General features: G+C 33.5%; 1 protein-coding gene across 1 annotated transcript; it reads right to left on the reverse strand.

Annotated features, from left to right (window-relative positions):
* Positions 1 to 13,584: 13,584 nt before the first annotated feature.
* On the reverse strand, positions 13,585 to 14,301 carry LOC140435728 (uncharacterized). Its single transcript, XM_072524448.1, has one exon. The coding sequence runs from the start codon at positions 14,299 to 14,301 to the stop codon at positions 13,585 to 13,587; it is 717 nt and encodes a 238-aa protein (XP_072380549.1).
* Positions 14,302 to 17,687: the final 3,386 nt, after the last annotated feature.

The following is a 17,687-nucleotide window of genomic DNA, read 5'->3' on the forward strand; positions in this document are numbered from 1 at the left end:
GTAACAAGTAGACATTGACAATGAAATTGGTTTTTCAATTGCTTGTTTTGCAACTTTGTTGGCTCTTTCATTTCCTTTTATTCCACAATGTGAAGGGGTCCAAATAAACTGAACAGTTCGATAATTGATTCCTCACAATTGTGATAATTGAACTCACATCATGAGTTCCGACTTAATTAAACCTAAAATAGGGTGCTTAGTAAAAAAATTGTTTAATGAGAATAATAAACTCAATTAATCACTAATTATTAGGCTATTAACAATGTTATTTTTATTGACGAATTTTATTGCCTGAAGAATGGCAAATAGTTTAGCAGAGAATATAGTGAATTGCTTAGGGAGTTGAAATGACCGTTCTTCGCTGGTTGTTACAAATGCAGCACTCACTCCATTTGCCGATTTTGACACATTAGTATAAATGTGGATGGACTTGTGATGACTATTTAACTTCTCTAATGCTTTGATTTTAAAGAGGTATGATGGACTATCAGATTTTTTAAATAATGTAAAATTGTTATCGTACTTTTGGAGAAAACTTACATTTATTTAAATAATTCGAAGATATTAATTATTCCAATTCCTTTTTCTTACGAGCAGCAACTTTTCTTGCCTTTTTGGTGAACTTGAGGTAGCCTTGGCGGTTTTTTGCTTAGGTGCCTTTGTTTTTTCGTAGGAATGCCAATTTTTTCGCTTTGCTTGGTGTTTTTACTTTAGCCTCTGCGGAAGTCGAAACTGGGGATGAAGATGACTTCTTTTCAACTTTTTTCGCCTTGACCGGCTTTTTCTCTGTCTTTGATGCTAGCCTTAGTAACTTATTTTAACGACTTTGCCTTTTCGCTGACAGCAGAACATTTGGCTGCAGTGGCAGTTTATTTTCGGTTTAGTTGTTCCTTTAGCTTTCATTTTTCTACTGAACTAGGCTTTGTAGATCCAGAATACGATGAGATAGACGATAACTTGAAGATCCTAACGCTGCTTTTCCCTTTGTTTACACCAACGATCCATTAAATATTTTTCGATGAACGGTGCAACTTTTTCCGCATGTACTTTGTAATTCGCATCGATATATTTCTTCATAGCTTAAAGATAAGAACCGCCTTTTTTTGAATTTTTTGCCTTCTTTTCATTTTTGGATGGTGAAGCTGTGGCGTTCCAGATTCCGACGTAGCCGAAGTGGCTGATGATTGGTTTTTTATATTTACGAATTTTACAAAGTATTAACTATGAATCCAAACAATCTATTTTCAATCAAGTCTAGGACTTAAGTACTAATTGCACAATTTTCAATTAAAACTTACATAAGATACAATACGTAACGTTCATGAGACTGATTTAAATAGATACGTTTGACTTTTTAAACTCGATAGGCGCGAGACTATCGTATTTACACACATTTACATCGACACTTGCGGGTGTAGATGCATAAGCACGGGAACGCTCGTTTACACTTGTGGACTTTAGCAAACAACGATTCGGCATAATTAATTATAAAAATTAAAATTTGGTCCCCAAAAATTACGGACCCTAGGCACGTTCCTAGGTTGCCTAGTCCGCCCCTAGGAGGACAACAGGATGAAATTGGTTAATACCTCAAAGTTAAAATGTTCCATAGCTAAAATTGTTTCGTAGTTCCTATATTGAGTAATGCCCATCTCTATTCATGTCGCTCTCATCCTCATTCTGATTTTAAATTATCTCCAGATAACGATAACTCCATGGCACGTTCGGATTTGTTGTTGATAAACGAAGTTACGCATAATGGGAAATCGATAAAAAGTCCGATGGCATCGAAAGGTCGCTACAAAATTGTCAAAGGCATGTGCAATGTTTATTTTAATATTTCGTTTTGATTGTAAAATACTAACATGAATAGGTAATATAATTATTTGGTACGCCAATTTACTTTGATATTTGCCATTTCGTTTTTTATCAATTTTTAACACGAATGGTCATACAAATAGGAAATATTTATGACATGTTAAAAACAAATAAAAAACTCGCAATGTGCCGGGTTTTAAAATACAACAGATGTACATCATAAAAAGTGTTATTTAGTATTTGGTTATGGTTTTGCGGGAAACTACATCAACCGTCATAAAAAGTAGAACAATATTAACTTTTTTGTCAATTTAATATCTATCCAACGTATATTAGGTATAAGCGATTTTTAAAAATCAGTAAACCTTAAAAATAAATAAAAATGGAGGTTTTTGCTTAACCCTCTATTGCATAAAGGACCCAAATGGGAACTCAAATTATAAAATTTCCATGAGTATTTGCTATGGACAACTTTAACCGCGTACACATCTTATTCCCTCTTGGGAACATTCGGTTTTAATGTGTATTTTGTGTTGCTGATATACCCATCGGTTGTTTGAATAAATAGCAGTTTTGTTTAAAGTGACCTTGGAGTAGGTTGTTAGTGCAGCACGTGTCTTTTATTTTCAAATAATAGTTAAAAATAAGGCAAGTTTAAGTAATACAAATGATATAAGCGCTTATAAGTGTTGTAAGGATCTACTGATATATTTAAATAATAAATTTACTTTGTTGTTGTTAGTATTTGACCCAAAATTGTTACTGTTCCCGTACAGGAACATTGTGTGCTAAAGGTAAATTTTCACACTGAAAAAAGAAAATATTTTGTAGTTTGTTTTTTGTAACTGGGTAGACCTCTTCAATGCATTTTTGGTTTGAATAAATTAATTTGAATAAACTTGAAGTAAACTTTCTTTTCAGAAAAAAAAATGGATGAATTTGGGAGTATTCCAACAACATCGTTTTATAACAATAAAGCAAAAACTATATAGCCCTATAAGTTACAACAGATTCCTTCTGAAAGTGAATATTCGGAACTATCTGATGAAGATAACGTTGAGCCGTTAGCTGCACAAACCACCAGGGCTATAGTAATCATTGACAATCAAGAAGATTCTAATAATGAAGATGAAAATTTGTCAACCTTAAAATCGGATACTGAATTACCTATAAAACAAAAATCTATCAAAAAAAGTCATATGATATGTCGTCCTTCAAAAACTGTGCGAAATGTAGATGAATGTGCATTTTAAAGATAGTGAATTATTTCGAACCAGCATATTGCAGCTCAATTCTCCTTACAAATTGTTTAGTTTTTTGTGTCAGTGACACCAGTTTTTATAATTGAGGTAGATCGAGAAACTTGTATATACAGCGCTAAAATAAATTCACAAAAGCCAATTACCACATGTTCTGTAAAAATTGAAAATTTTATGAGGATATTGCTGTCGATATCTCTAATAAGACAACCTACTACAAAACGTCTATCAATCGTTTAGAAACGATCAAAAGGTTTTTTCATTTTAGTAATAATTAAGAAAATACACGGAGTCTTGATAAAATCTCTCCTGATTGAACAAATAAAAAGATCGTGTTTGCAGATACCTCTAGAAGAACACTTATCTTGTAACGAACAAGTTATATCGTTCAAAGAACGTTCGAGTATGAAGACATACAATCCCAAAAAGCCTCATAAATGGAGATAACAGATGTGGGTTCTCTCAGGAATCTCAGGATTTTCATATAATTTTAAAATTCAGGCTGGAAAAGAGGGTTACACATAATTACCGAATTAAGTAAATTTGGGAGCTGCTAGTAATGTTGTAGTTCGATTGAGAAGAGAAATACCGTCCAATAAACATCACAAACTCTTTTACGATAATTATTTTTCAAGTATACCACTGGTGTCATATTTAGCAAAACGAGGCATACATTTCATTGCAAAAATCCGTACAAATCGTATTCTGAATTTATAAAGGTTAGCAAAAGAAAAAAATTAAAAAATTACAAAGTGAAAGCATTCAGCATCACTCTGTACAATACCTGAGTGATACTTCATTTTAAAGGTCATTCAATTATGTTTTCAAAATTCCCACATAAATATTTCTTTTCAGTACTTTTGGAAAAATCAAGTAAACTTACTGAAAATAAATGTTTAAAATGTCCTGTTTAAAACATGATCCTGAAAATAGTTGTAAACGCAATATTATAAGAAAAACGGCCTTTTTAATAGGAATTCTATATTCTACCATCCGCGACATCGTGAAAAGTGGTGTTAAAAAGAGAAAAACAAGATTGGATGTTGAAAAACCTAAACAAATTAATATCGTGACTGCTAAATGTGTAAGGAATTTGGTTTACGAGGAATACAAAAAAAATGTAATACCAACAATTGATAATATATACACCAAGCTTGTTGTGATGGGTATAAGGTGCTCTAAAATCACTTTACGTAGACGGCTGAAAAAACTTGGGTCAAATACAAAATCGTTGATAAACGGGTGGCTATTATGAAAAGTAAGAGATGACTATTATAAAAATTCAAGAATATCGAGACCAATAGCGGACTATATATTATTTAGACGAGACATGGTATGACACCGCTGGGATACAAGGGTTGGACTGATGGTTCACTTAGGTGCCAGTTGAAAGGAGTACCTTCGTATACAGGTTCTCGGATGATTATTGTGCACTGTGGATCTGCAAATGGTTGGGTGCCAAATTGGTTAATGCTTTAAGGAAAAAAATAGAGAAATGTAGTGTAGATTATCATTAAAATATTAATTCTACTATATTTCAAGAATGGTTTAAAAATTCCCAATATAACACCGGGCAAAGTAATAGTTATGGACAATGCTAGCTACCACTCAAAGCTTCTCAAAAAAATTTTTAACAAATTTAAATTTTTAAAAACAGGAACTAAAAGATTTCCTCTCAGATAATGATCTGTATTTTGAAGACAACTATAAAAAGAAACAGTTACTTGAAGTGCTTCGTACTAAAACTTATAAGAAACAATATATACTGGACACTATTGCAATACAACATGGCCATACTGTTTTAAGGTCACCACCTTATTTTTGTATATTCAATCCTATCGAATTTATTTGGGGACAAGTAAAAAGACGGATTCGGAGGAAAAATAGTTTTCCAAAATTTGACGTGAAAGTGGTCGATTTAATTAGATATGAACTATCAGAGATTACAAGTGCTAAGTGGAAAAAAGCAGTAAACCATGTAGTGAAAGTAAAAAATGAGTACAGAAGACTAGGACAATTATTTTCAAACAATGGACAACTTATTATTGATCTGGTGGATAGTTACGATGATGAGAGCTCGCCTGCAGGAGAAATATTTTAGACAAGGTACGCTAATATCATGATTATTTCAATTAAAACAACTCAGTTTTTCATTCTAAATTGCTAACTTTGTTTAAAACAATATTTTTTTAAATGTAAAATACTTTTCCACAGTTTCGTCTATGTACGTCATCGTTAAACGCTAATAGGGCTTCTCAACGTGTTTCAGGCACTTGTGATATGTCGTATAAGTTTAATATATCTACGTCATACGGTATTGGTATATAGTATATACCAATAACTATACATATCAAAGACGTATGGGTTAGATATATTAAAATTGTATGACATATAACTGGTGCCTGAAACAAATGAGAAGTATTAAAAAGCATTATAGAAGATGTCGTTGTATCACCTAGTATTTTTTCTGACAGGGTGGTAGAGTGATAATTTGTTTTACATTTCACTTTCAACCATTTAAAAAACAAAGAAATATAACGTTTTGCTTGTTTTTCCAAAATCAGATTTTCTGCTCTTTGACTATAATATACACTTTACACAATGTTATACATTTACACATTGTAATACACATTTGTAATAACATACAAATATTATCTGTTTGTCGATGGACGAAATATCGATGGACTCGACTTTAATAGTTTTTATTTTAACTGGGGTAAAATAGAAGTATAGTATAGTATAGAAGTAAGAAAATAAGTGTTAAATCTGTTGTATCTACTAACAACGAATTAATGCATACAACATTTTTTTAAAATAGGGACCAAAAAAAATATTTTTCATAATTATTTTAGTCTTATTTCACAGACGTACTTCATACTCTGAAAATATAGTTGCAAATATGGCATGTAGTTTGGAAATAAGCCAACATAAGCAATTGAGATAATACTCAGCGATTTTGAAAAGTAAAAAAGCAGTAATATTGTCTCATAAAACTCCATAAATCTGCCATAGCTTGTTTCATGCAAAATATGTTTCCTGTAGCATAGCCCATTTGAGGATTTATGTTTTAAAACATGTTTCCCAAGTAAGACTAAAATAAATGTTTGAAAATTTGTAGTAAATAGTAACTACTGTTATTTTATAGATAAAACAAATATGTATTCTATATAATAATTTGTTATATTTGTCAATCGATCTAAGAGCATTAAGAGCAATGCTGAGAATATTTATATTCCACTATGCATCAACAATTTACCCATATAAATTACTATCATTCTTGTACTCATTGCGTCGAGTAAGGACGATAAATATACGAAAATGGCTGCGTTTCGATTTAATTCAAGTCTCTTACCACTCCCTAACACGTGTTACTGGGTCTACCCGTCATGAGAGAGGTTGTAAGAAGACTCAAACCAAATCAAAACGGACCGATACTAATTATAGAAAAAATAATTACCAGAGTATCGAAAAATAATTACCGACCACTAGTCAATTTAAAAGTTTATTTCAAAAATAAGGTGTTAAGTGCATGGAATCGGGAGTGAAAGACTCTAGTTCGAAACTCAGAACCATCAAAAGTAACATTTTTTCATGGAAGTCCACAGCCAGAAGTAGAAGATGCCAAACTATTATTACACGTCTACGACTTGGATACTGTAGGTATACTCACGCCTACCTCTTCTCAAATAGTGAATCTCCAAAATGCGAAACATGCAATACAGTAGGCAGTATAAAGCACTTCTTGATAGACTGCCCTAAATATGTAAATCAAAGACAGTTTTAAATTTGCCAATAACCTGAAAGCACTCCTCAACAAAAGTTTAGTTCCGGACAATTTATTAGGTTATTTCAAATATATAAATATGTTACACAAAATTTAACTTAATTAATTGTTACAAATGTTCAGTTGTCCACAAATTGTAATTAATTGTTACAATGATTGATTGTTACAAATGTTAAATTTAATATTATTAGAAATGTTACATGAATGTCGCTAATATTTTATCCAACCTTTGGGTGGATGCGACTTTCTCTCTTTAAATAAAAAAAAATTATTGCAATCGGTTAAATGATTTGTGAATATTAGCGTGGACAAACATCGTCACACGAGATTTTTATACAGTGTGTAAAAGCCAAATGGAATAAATTCATTATTTAGGTTACTGTACATAATTATAAAAAATCCCGAAACACGTCAAATTTAAATTATAACTTGACATTCTTTAACGTGAAAATGCAACCCCTACCTTCAACCCCCTTAGAATGACAGGTACAACCCCCAATTTTTAAAATAGGAAGTATAGGTTTGTGATATATAGTTTGAAAGGTCTTTTCATTCTCCATTCAAAAATGTTGTCGCTTTCAAGTTTATTAAGATTAATTAAGATAAAATAAATTAAAATCATGTGGTTACCGAAATTCGCTACAATACAATCAAAAACTAAAATGTAATGCAAAACGTAATAAAATGTAGAACACGAAAAAGAACTATGAATGTTAGTGAAGTAGATGTTCAAAATGTTCACCGCGAACGTCTTGGCAACATCCTAATCTCAAATAAAACTGTCTTCTAACATTATTTAACATAACAGGCGTGATCGACCTAATCGCAAGAGTTATTCGTTCTTTTAAGTAATTTAAATCAGAAGGTTTAGTTTTGTACACATGGCTCTTCACATATCCCCATAAAAAGAAATCTAATAATGTAAGATCAGGTGATCGCGCTGGCCATTCAATCGATCCTCGCCTCCCTATCCACCGATTGGGAAATATTGTATCGAGGTATTGCCGGACATTAAGTTGGTAATGTGGTGGTGCTCCATCCTGCTGAAACCATATCGTATTCTCTGGAACTTGAGGGTTTCCTGGATCAGGATATAAATTTGCCAACGTTGGAATGATATCATTTTGAAGTAGTGCCAAATAATTGTTGCCATTCAAGTTGCCCTCTATGAAAAAGGAACCAATGATATTGTTTCCTACAATCCCTGCCCAAACATTAACCTTTTGAGGGTATTGAGTGTGTTCTTCTCTCATCCAGTGAGGATTTTCTGTGGCCCAGTAGCGGCAATTTTGCCGATTAGCATGACCGTTAAGTGAAAAAGTACACTCATCAGAAAACATAACGTCTTCTAATTGGATAATATTGTTATCCAACATGTCCATCATTTGCTCACAAAAAAAAGTTCTCCTATCAAAATCGTCTTCCATGAGCTCCTGAGTAGGTATCATCTTATAGAGATGCAATTTATTTTCTTTTAATATGTTTACTATCGATGTATGGCTAGCATTGAATGTAGTGGATGCCTGTCTACTCGATGTATGTGGATTTTCCTGAAACTCAAGCAACACATCTAATTTGAGTTCATCACTCAGTGCATTGGCAGCTGCTTTTTTTTATCTGCCTTACATGACCAAACTCGCGAAACTGCTTCTCTATTTTACTTTTTGTTCCTTGGGATATAGGCGGTAAATTAGGAAATTTCTCATGAAATCGGCGAGTTACTTCCTGTTGTGTTCGGGTGTTATCTCCGTAACCAATCATTTGTAAAACTGTTATTTTATGCATTTCCGTTAATCTAACCATTTTTCAGAATTGAATTGAACGAACTTTTTACTTAAATTAAAATACTGACAACTTAAATAAAACAATTTACTAATGTGTGTTAAAATAACGTTGCCACGAAAATTCTTTAAAGTTTTTTAATGGTTACCACCTAAAAGCCACATTGCTATGGTTTTTGTTCACTTTCTCATTATCAAGACCCAAAGTTTTGAGTATATTTTAGCGAATTTCGGTAATCACATGATTTTAATTTATTTTATCTTAATTAATCTTAATAAACTTGAAAGCGACACTTGAAACATTTTTGAATGAAGAATGAAAAAACCTTTCAAACGATATATCACAAGCCTATACTTCCTATTTTAAAAATTGGGGCTTGTACCTGTCATTCTAAGGGGGTTGAAGGTAGGGGTTGCATTTTCACGTTAAAGAATGTCAAGTTATAATTTAAATTTGACGTGTTTCGGGATTTTTTATAAATATGTACAGTAACCTAAATATTGAATTTATTTCATTTGGCTTTTACACACTGTATATTAAGATATGTTTAGTATTATTTTGCAATAATATGAGAATCAAAAACGTTGTGGAAAAGTGTAGTAGACATTATCAACAATATTTGTACAATACCAGTATTAAAACAGTTATTAATAAAGTAAAAATCGAAAAAGGTCAAACTTCGTCTCGTCGACCAAATTATGTTGGATTTCTAGCTTTTGTCAAATATTTCAAATAGCAATTGTTACGTAGAATAAAAACAATGCCCAATCCCCTACTTTGTCTTTCGAGAAGTATTCGGAAGTATTTCACCAGTTGCGTCCCATCCCCCTGCTTCCTTTCCCGACTTTGGGGAGATTTCGATTAAATACGGAATCAATCTTACTCCGCTTCAGCCAAGTTGTCAACGTTGAATCTTGCCAATTTAATAGAGTTTCTCGGGAAAATTCCTGCCTTCGTAAAATGTTGGTTTTATTTTTAGGGCCAACCCTCATTTTTATTTTTTGTGATTTTTTATGAAGTTTGATAGAACTGTCTATGGGACAATAAATAATGTGATGGCTGAATATCGATCGTTTGTCATTATATTCTGTTTGTGTATTTCGCAATATCGTTCCGCACCAAAAGGCGTGTCTGGTAACCTGCTTCGCATGGTTTTAGTACGTAGTAAGGAATATTAACTTACCGCAGATGTTCAGGTGAAAAGCACACACCCTTTAATTAATTGAGTAACCTATATAATCCTGATCGTAGTTTGAGAAAGCTAACAAATCACCTATCTTTATGGCTTCTTTAAAAATTGGCGTTATTAATATAAAGTTTTGAGTATGAATTTAAAAGTAAACATTCAGAGAGCACTCGTGCTGTAATAATTTTCTAGAGTAAGAATACTGTATTTCTGGGAATATTCAATATCATAAGTATCGGTGGGTAACTTTTTTTAAAGACACGTAATGCTCAATAATATCACCAGGTTTCTAATCTTCTTCTTAAAGTGCCTATCCGTTCCGGATGTTGGCGATTATCACGGCTATCTTTACTTTGTTTATTGCAGTGCGGAACAGTTCAGTGGTAGTCGTGTTATACCACTTTCGTAAATTTTGAAGCCAGGAAATGCGTCTTCTTCCCGGTCCTCTCTTACCATTTACCTTCCGTTGTAGAATCAGCTGGAGAAGGCCGTAACGTTCTTGATTTCTCATTACATGTCCTAGATATTCCAACTTTTTAGTTTTGACGGTCATGAGAATTTCACATTCTTTCCCCATTCTACGCAGGACCTCTACATTAGTAACTCTGTCAACCCAAAATATACGTAAGATGCGCCTATAACACCACATTTCAAAAACTTCGAGCTGATTCATAGATGCAAAAGTCAGTGTCCACGCTTCCATTCCGTAGAGCAGAACTGTGAACTGTTGTAGCAGTTCAATAGACGGCATTTTGTTTTTAATAATATGTCTCGACTGTTGAAAATAGTTCTCATTCTAACGAATGCTGCTTTTGCTTTTATTATTCGCTGTTTAATTTCTGTTGAGTGGTCCCATTGGCTATTTAAATTGGTGCCTAGATATGTATATTGCTCGACTCTTTCGATATTCTCTTGGTTGATTGTAAGTTAAGCGTTTAGTATTGGTTTTTTACTAATTGTCATAAATTTGGTTTTCTTTATGTTAAGAGCTAGTCCGTATCTGTTGCTGACTTCTGTTATGCGATTTGTTAATATCTGTAAGTCATTCAGATTATCGGCAAAAACTATAGTGTCATCTGCATATCTAATGTTATTCAACCATTCACCGTTTAGTAGTATTCCTTTCGCACAACCGTCTAAAGCTTCCTTAAATACCCATTCAGAATAAATATTGAACAACAATGGAGACAAAATACAGCCCTGTCGTACTCCACGTTCTATTGCAATTTTATCAGTTAACTGGTCTTCTATTTTGATTTTGGCCGTTTGATTGTAGTAAATGTTTCTGATAATTCTAAGATCTTTGTTGTCAATTCCAATTTCTTACATTAGAGTCATTAATTTGTTATGTTTTACTCTGTCAAATGCCTTCTGGTAATCTATAAAGCATACGTATATGTCACAATTCACATCCCTGCATCTCTGAAATAGCACCTGTACAGCAAAAAGAGCCTCCAGTGTTCCCAGAGCATCACGAAATCAGAATTGTGTTCTTGTTAGTTGTTCCTCACATTTTGTATATATTCTTTTGTGAAGGTTTCTAATAACTTAGGGAATAGCGGCGTGGTATCGATAGAAAGTAGAAATTATAGAAGACCATCGCTCAGTTTATACCGAAGGATATAAATTAAATTCCTGATTAAGACCCCGATAAAAAATAAATTGTTATTCATTTACAATTTACTCACAATTATGATTTTCCAGAGATACATAGGGTAAGTCCGGGAGAGTTAGACCATATTTCTTTGGACGCTCACTAAAATTATATTTGTCAACTTATTAACATTATGTATTATTTAGGCGTTTGGTAAAGAATTTAGTTTTATAACCTTGGGAATTTACTTTCTAATTGAATATTATTATTAAAGGCTACATTGCATTTTTTTTAAACTTTGCATGGTCCGGGTGAGATGGATCAGTAGCTTGGGAGAGATGAACCAGGGGTAAAAAGTAGGATCAATGACTACAAACCAAATATAAAGTAAAAAATATGTATATTTTACATAATAGTAAATGTTACAATAACCAAATATAAAAACAAACAAGTCTATTCTTTTGGTTTCTTGACCGCAATCTTCCTATTAATGGAAAACTTACCTTTTTGTGACATTATTTCCCTGGTACCGTAAAAGTCACATTTTACTTCAAATCTAGAGCAACCTTCATGAAACAACCGAGAACACTGTACACACTTCACTCAGTCTTCTTTTTATGTAGTTTCATTGTAAGCCTCCCCACATCCCACACACTCATCTTCATCTCATTCTTCTAGTGACATACCGTCACCTTGGACTAGATCTGCAGACTCATAACTTTCTGAGTCTAAACTTTCAAATTGTGTCACTTTGCCAGATGGTTCCTTTTTTGGCTTGAGAAACTTCTTTTTTGATTCAATTTTTTTTCTTAGTAGATCTTGTTTCTTTTTCTTTTTTTTTTTTATCTTTCATTGATTACCCAACTGCCTTCCTTTTTACAACAGAAATATTCTGTGCTGAATTTAATACTTTTAAAACAATCGTCAAACATCTCTTCACGGTTACTTTCTGCATGAGAGAAGGGACGGATGATATATGTTCTAGAAGTTTAGAAGAAGTCATTTTTGATGGTGTAAGGATATTAGAGGTACTGGGGATATTAGCAAGATCAAATTGAGTTCTTGGTACTGAACTGGAGACAGAAGAAATAACAGTGTCACTTGTTGGCACACTACTTACAGCATTGACGTGTTGGCCGATAAGTTCTGCATTGGAGGCAACAGGATCAACCTCGCCGGTTGGTGCACTAGCGAGAGTGTGCGCCAATACTTGGACAATGGACACTACACCGTATGAATCAGGCTCTAGGTAGGCTAGGATTACAGACATATCTAGAGGGACTATGCCACAAGCTTGAAATCCACTCACACCGTTTTGTACACCTGCAGCTTTGGTCCATGCAGAGTTGAGAAGTTTTCCAAACTTCAGGCAATTGATCTTTCTGGATGGATTGTTTGTAATAAAATAATTACAAGCACTATAAAAGTATCTGGGCATAGATATATCAAGCAGACACGACCCAGTAAAGGACCTAAGGAGTCAGATCAACAAAGCATCCGCATTGTCGGGATGTCTGCGGAAGATAGTCTGGTCAAATCCGTATATGCGCACAGATAGTAAAATTAGAATCTACAAGACTTGCATACGACCGATCATGACATATGGCATAGAAGTGCGCAAAGATACTAACAAAACGAAATAGATGCTAAGGGTTGCCGAGATGAAAACCCTAAGAACAATAGTGGGCAAAACAAGAAGAGACAGGGTAAGAAATACAAACGTTAGAGAGCAGTGCAAAATTCAAGATATTGTAAGATGGGGAAGGCAGCGTAAAAGGATGTGGTACAGTCATGTAAGACTAATGGATGAGAATAGACTCCCAAAAATTGCCCTAGAAAATAACCCGCCCGGTTCAAGACCTCCAGGAAGACAACCTAAAATATGGAGAGATAGTTAGCAATCTACCTCCCAGGAAATTAACCAGAGGCAGCTTCAGAATTAAACAGATCGAAAGATCTCCAAGAAGTAGAAGAAGAAGACTATAAAAGTAGGACTTAAGTGATTTGAAAAAGGATCGGTCCAAAGGTTGTAGCCAGTGCGAAGTATGGAGTGGAATGCTCATCAAAATGATTCCTTCTTGCTCCGTTTACACTAGTAGTTTTCGTTAGGTTAGGTTTTCTGGGTTGGAAATGACTTTTTAACCAGTGTAGAAAAATTTTATTAGTGACATAAGAAGATTTTTGTGACATTTTTACAACTGAGCCAGGAGGCATCCCGTTCATTCAACTCAACTTTCAAGTTCTTGCTCTTCATTATGCAGTATGGGGGAAGAAATGTACCTTCAACGGTACTTTTACCTGAAGTAATGGAAGTTACATTTTTGGAACCTTTAATGGCAACAACATTTCCTGGCCTTTTGTTCAGTTGAAGCCCGGTTTCGTCCATATTAAAAATGTGCCCAGGCTTTTCAACCAAATTGTTTTCCAAAATAACACTTTCAAGTAACTTAAAGTACTCTTCCATACAGCTCGTCTTTATTCCCTTAGCTCGGCATACAGATACACCTTCTGATTTTCTAATAGTAAGAGTAGGATTTTTTAAAAGAAAGTTTAGCCAATCATAACTAGCTTTTCTAGTTTCCTTGTTGAATTTTTGAGGTAGTTTTAGCTCTTCAGCAAGTTCAAACGCCATGCTTCTCACTGAATCCCTGTAAGGAGTAAACCGATGAGCTTGTAACTTTTTTATGTGGCATACAATCTTCTGTTCATTTACTCTTCCTAAAATGGAGGAAAACCCTAAGCTGTCCTTCGTAAACTTTTGTTTTTTAATCCTTCTTTTAAGAGTGGTTTTAGGAATTTGATAAGCTTTAGCAGCAGCATTTACACCTATTTCTTTATTTTCCACCGCATTAACCGCTTGTATTAATGCATCTTCCATCCACGCCCCTTTACTGGTATCCTTTCTATTACTTTCTATTACTTAGTTAATAATAACACTATAAGTCGTTTTAATAAAAGTAACATTTAAAAACGTTGGTACTGGTCCATCTCTCCCGTATTGAAATACGTGGCCCATCTCTACCAAAACGTACTGGGTCATCTCTCCCAAAAGTCCGGGTGAGATGGACCACCTCATAATTCGCATTTTTAACGTACACATGGCGGTCTTTTTAGGTTAGGTTACTACCTACATGTTTATTGACATCGCTACAAGAATCCTACGTCGATATCACGTAAACTTAAACTGAAAGCTAAAACTATGTTGGACTTACCAAAACAGACAATGACGTTTTTCTCGACACATATTAACAACAATACCACACAACTAACAGCATGTCTTCACTGTAACTGAAGCATACTCACAACAAACGATGGTAGCGCTCGAGCGTCACAGTTCGGAAATAATGGACTGATCCATCTCTCCCGGTGGTCCATCTCTCCCGGACTTACCCTATTAAAGCATAATAAGATAAAAAACGAAACTAAAAAATAAAAGAGATTTAAAAGCATATACGATATTGTAAAAGCTTTAAAACAACCTTTTTATAATATATTCTAATATAAGTCAAATAATTCTCCAACCTTTTAAAGAAATTAAACAGCATATCATCGTATAAGTAGCTCCTTTAACTGAGCCATTGAATTTTAAATTTTAAACCTCTTAGTCACTTCCATGTAGATATTTCCTCGACGCTAAAACGAAACTCAGATTCGGCGAAGTGCAAAGTGAAGTTGTAAACCAAAATATCTTGAATAAAAGCTTATGTACACCGCCGCATTCATTTTAATTTCTATGCTTCAAGAAGACTAGCGATGAATTCATTAACTGTGGCATATAGAAAATTTAATGGCCTATCTGATGGGGAAATACTCCATAAAGTATCAACTACACACTTAAAATAAGGTCCCGCAGTTGAGATGAGAGGCGTTTTAATATTTATGAGACGCAGTGATTATGGGCGCACACATAGACGTCGATAAAGGATTAAGCTTTGAAATTTTTGTATCTTATGTTGACAAACAGTAATTATTGGCAAAAATAATCTTTTAACTTTTGTGTCAAAAATACTACCAAATTGAAACAAAAATATTACGTAACACTTACTTCCTGTTCACAAACTTTTCCATTTATTTAATTTGAGACTAGAATTTATTACTAAACGTTCAGTTTTATCCATCGAGTTAGAATCGATGGAGAGGGCATCACGTGACTAAAAACGACCTCACTTCGGCCCTATTGTTAAGATTGTTTTGACACTTTTGACAGATCGTATATGTTTGTTTACGTTTGTTGTTTTTCGAATATTTGTAGTTTTATAATACTTTTATAGAAACTGTAATAATATATTGTGATAGTGCATAATAATGGTTTCAGAGCATAGCAGAAGCAATGTTAATAAAAAATCTTCAGGAATAACGTTTTACAGGTTAGTATACAAAATTGTAAAAAAAGTAATGGCTCGTACTTCAGAGAATAAATTAATAGTATTTGACTGCATTAATTTATCTTTATGTATAATATATCGTGTTTTTAGTGTTTACCGCGGGATAAATAAATCATAGTTTATTAAAAATGTATTGTACTTTTTTAGATTATGATTAAATCTTCTGAATAACTAGTCATATTTTTATAGTAGTTTTAATATTATTGAGTCCGGCCATGATCCCACCGCCATATTGGTATCATCGTTAGCCACGCCTACCTACGCCGTTTTTAATACACATGTTAATATGCTCATAGCTTCTCCAAAGATTCTAACTCGATGGTTTTATCCATTTTTTTTAAATCCGATTTGCTACATCCTGTGTATTTTTTGTCCTCTGAATGTACACTGTACGTCTAGTACACTCATGAACAAAAATATTGAATATTTTAGAATTTTCCAATTTTTTGTAGTCACTATTATTTCAAAATAATTTTAGATTACTGATGTTACTCGTATAGTAGGCTGATGTTCTCAACCAGTTTAGAATATTTTGACGTTTATTTTGTCGTTTATTCAGCGTTTAGTGTCATTCGTACATTTTATCATAAAAAACTTTCTTTGCGTAAGGGAAAAATCATAATAATTCGGTTATTTTTAGTTTGATTTATTAAGTTTAATTAAATATTGTTTGATTTAACTAAGGTTAAAACAAGTATGCCACCAATTCGCCACTGCGATGAAGCCCAAGCAGCACAAATTGTAATTTTGTTCTAGGAAGGATATACTCAAAAAGATTTCGCACAACGTGTCAGGAGAAGTTAATCTACAGCTTCAAGTACTTTAAAAAGGTATCACAAAACAGAAAATTTTGTACGAAGGCCTAGTCAAGGACGCCCATGGTGCAAAATCGCAATTGATGACCGTTTTTTGGTTCTTAATTCTACACGAAATTGCTCATTGTCATCGATACACCTCAGAAATAATCTACTAAGTGTTAGACAAGTTAATGTGAGTTCAGAAACAGTTAGACGAAGATTAAAAGAAGCAAACTAAAAGCCTAGATGCTCTGCCAAAGTTCTACGTCTTCTCCAAAATCATAAAGATCGTCGTTTAGAATTTTTTTTCTTTTTTTTTTGTAGGATAGACTTTTGTTATTCCGCCAGTCTCGAAAGGTAATAATATATTCCTTAAGAAAGTACTGTATATACAAATAAGTACAGATTATTTCTCTCAGACAAATGTACAGCGATATCCCTAAAACGAAATAGACGAATAATTAATAGAAGAACACGTCGAAGGAAAATACAAGGACACTCGCTTCTCGTCTAGGGGTCCGTCAAGACATTTATTTTAACAGACAAACAATACTGGACCACGGATAAGGTATTGTTACATATAGGATAAACAAAGGGTATAAGTCTAACCTTATACACGCTCATGAAAGTTTTCATGAACGAGTACCAGATTTATAAAGCTGTGCATGTGTCTGACAAAAATTCTATAATTAAATTACATATGTTACATATATTGTTACAGAATCTATGGCTAACAAGGACTGTATATTATATGGAGCGTATGTATTGCATTTAGTTAATTTTGTATATGCTGAATAAATTTAGGACATTCAAAGAAGATGTGATCGAGGTCACCTAGCTTACCGCAATGTTTGCAACTATCATCATCGATGACTTTTATTTTAAATAAATGGCATGGGTAGCATGCATGTCCAAAGCGTATTTGATTTATAGTAGTAATATATTTACGAGGAGCTTTGAAATTCTGAAACCAGGTTGTTTGAGGTATAATTGGTTGTAAAGAGGTATACCTTTTATGGTTTGTAGGACAGTAATGTTTCCATTGCTCCTTCCATCTAAGTTGCTGATTTTTTTTGAAAATC

This window comes from Diabrotica undecimpunctata, chromosome 3 (genome assembly GCF_040954645.1).
Source record: "Diabrotica undecimpunctata isolate CICGRU chromosome 3, icDiaUnde3, whole genome shotgun sequence".
NCBI lineage: Eukaryota > Metazoa > Arthropoda > Insecta > Coleoptera > Chrysomelidae > Diabrotica > Diabrotica undecimpunctata.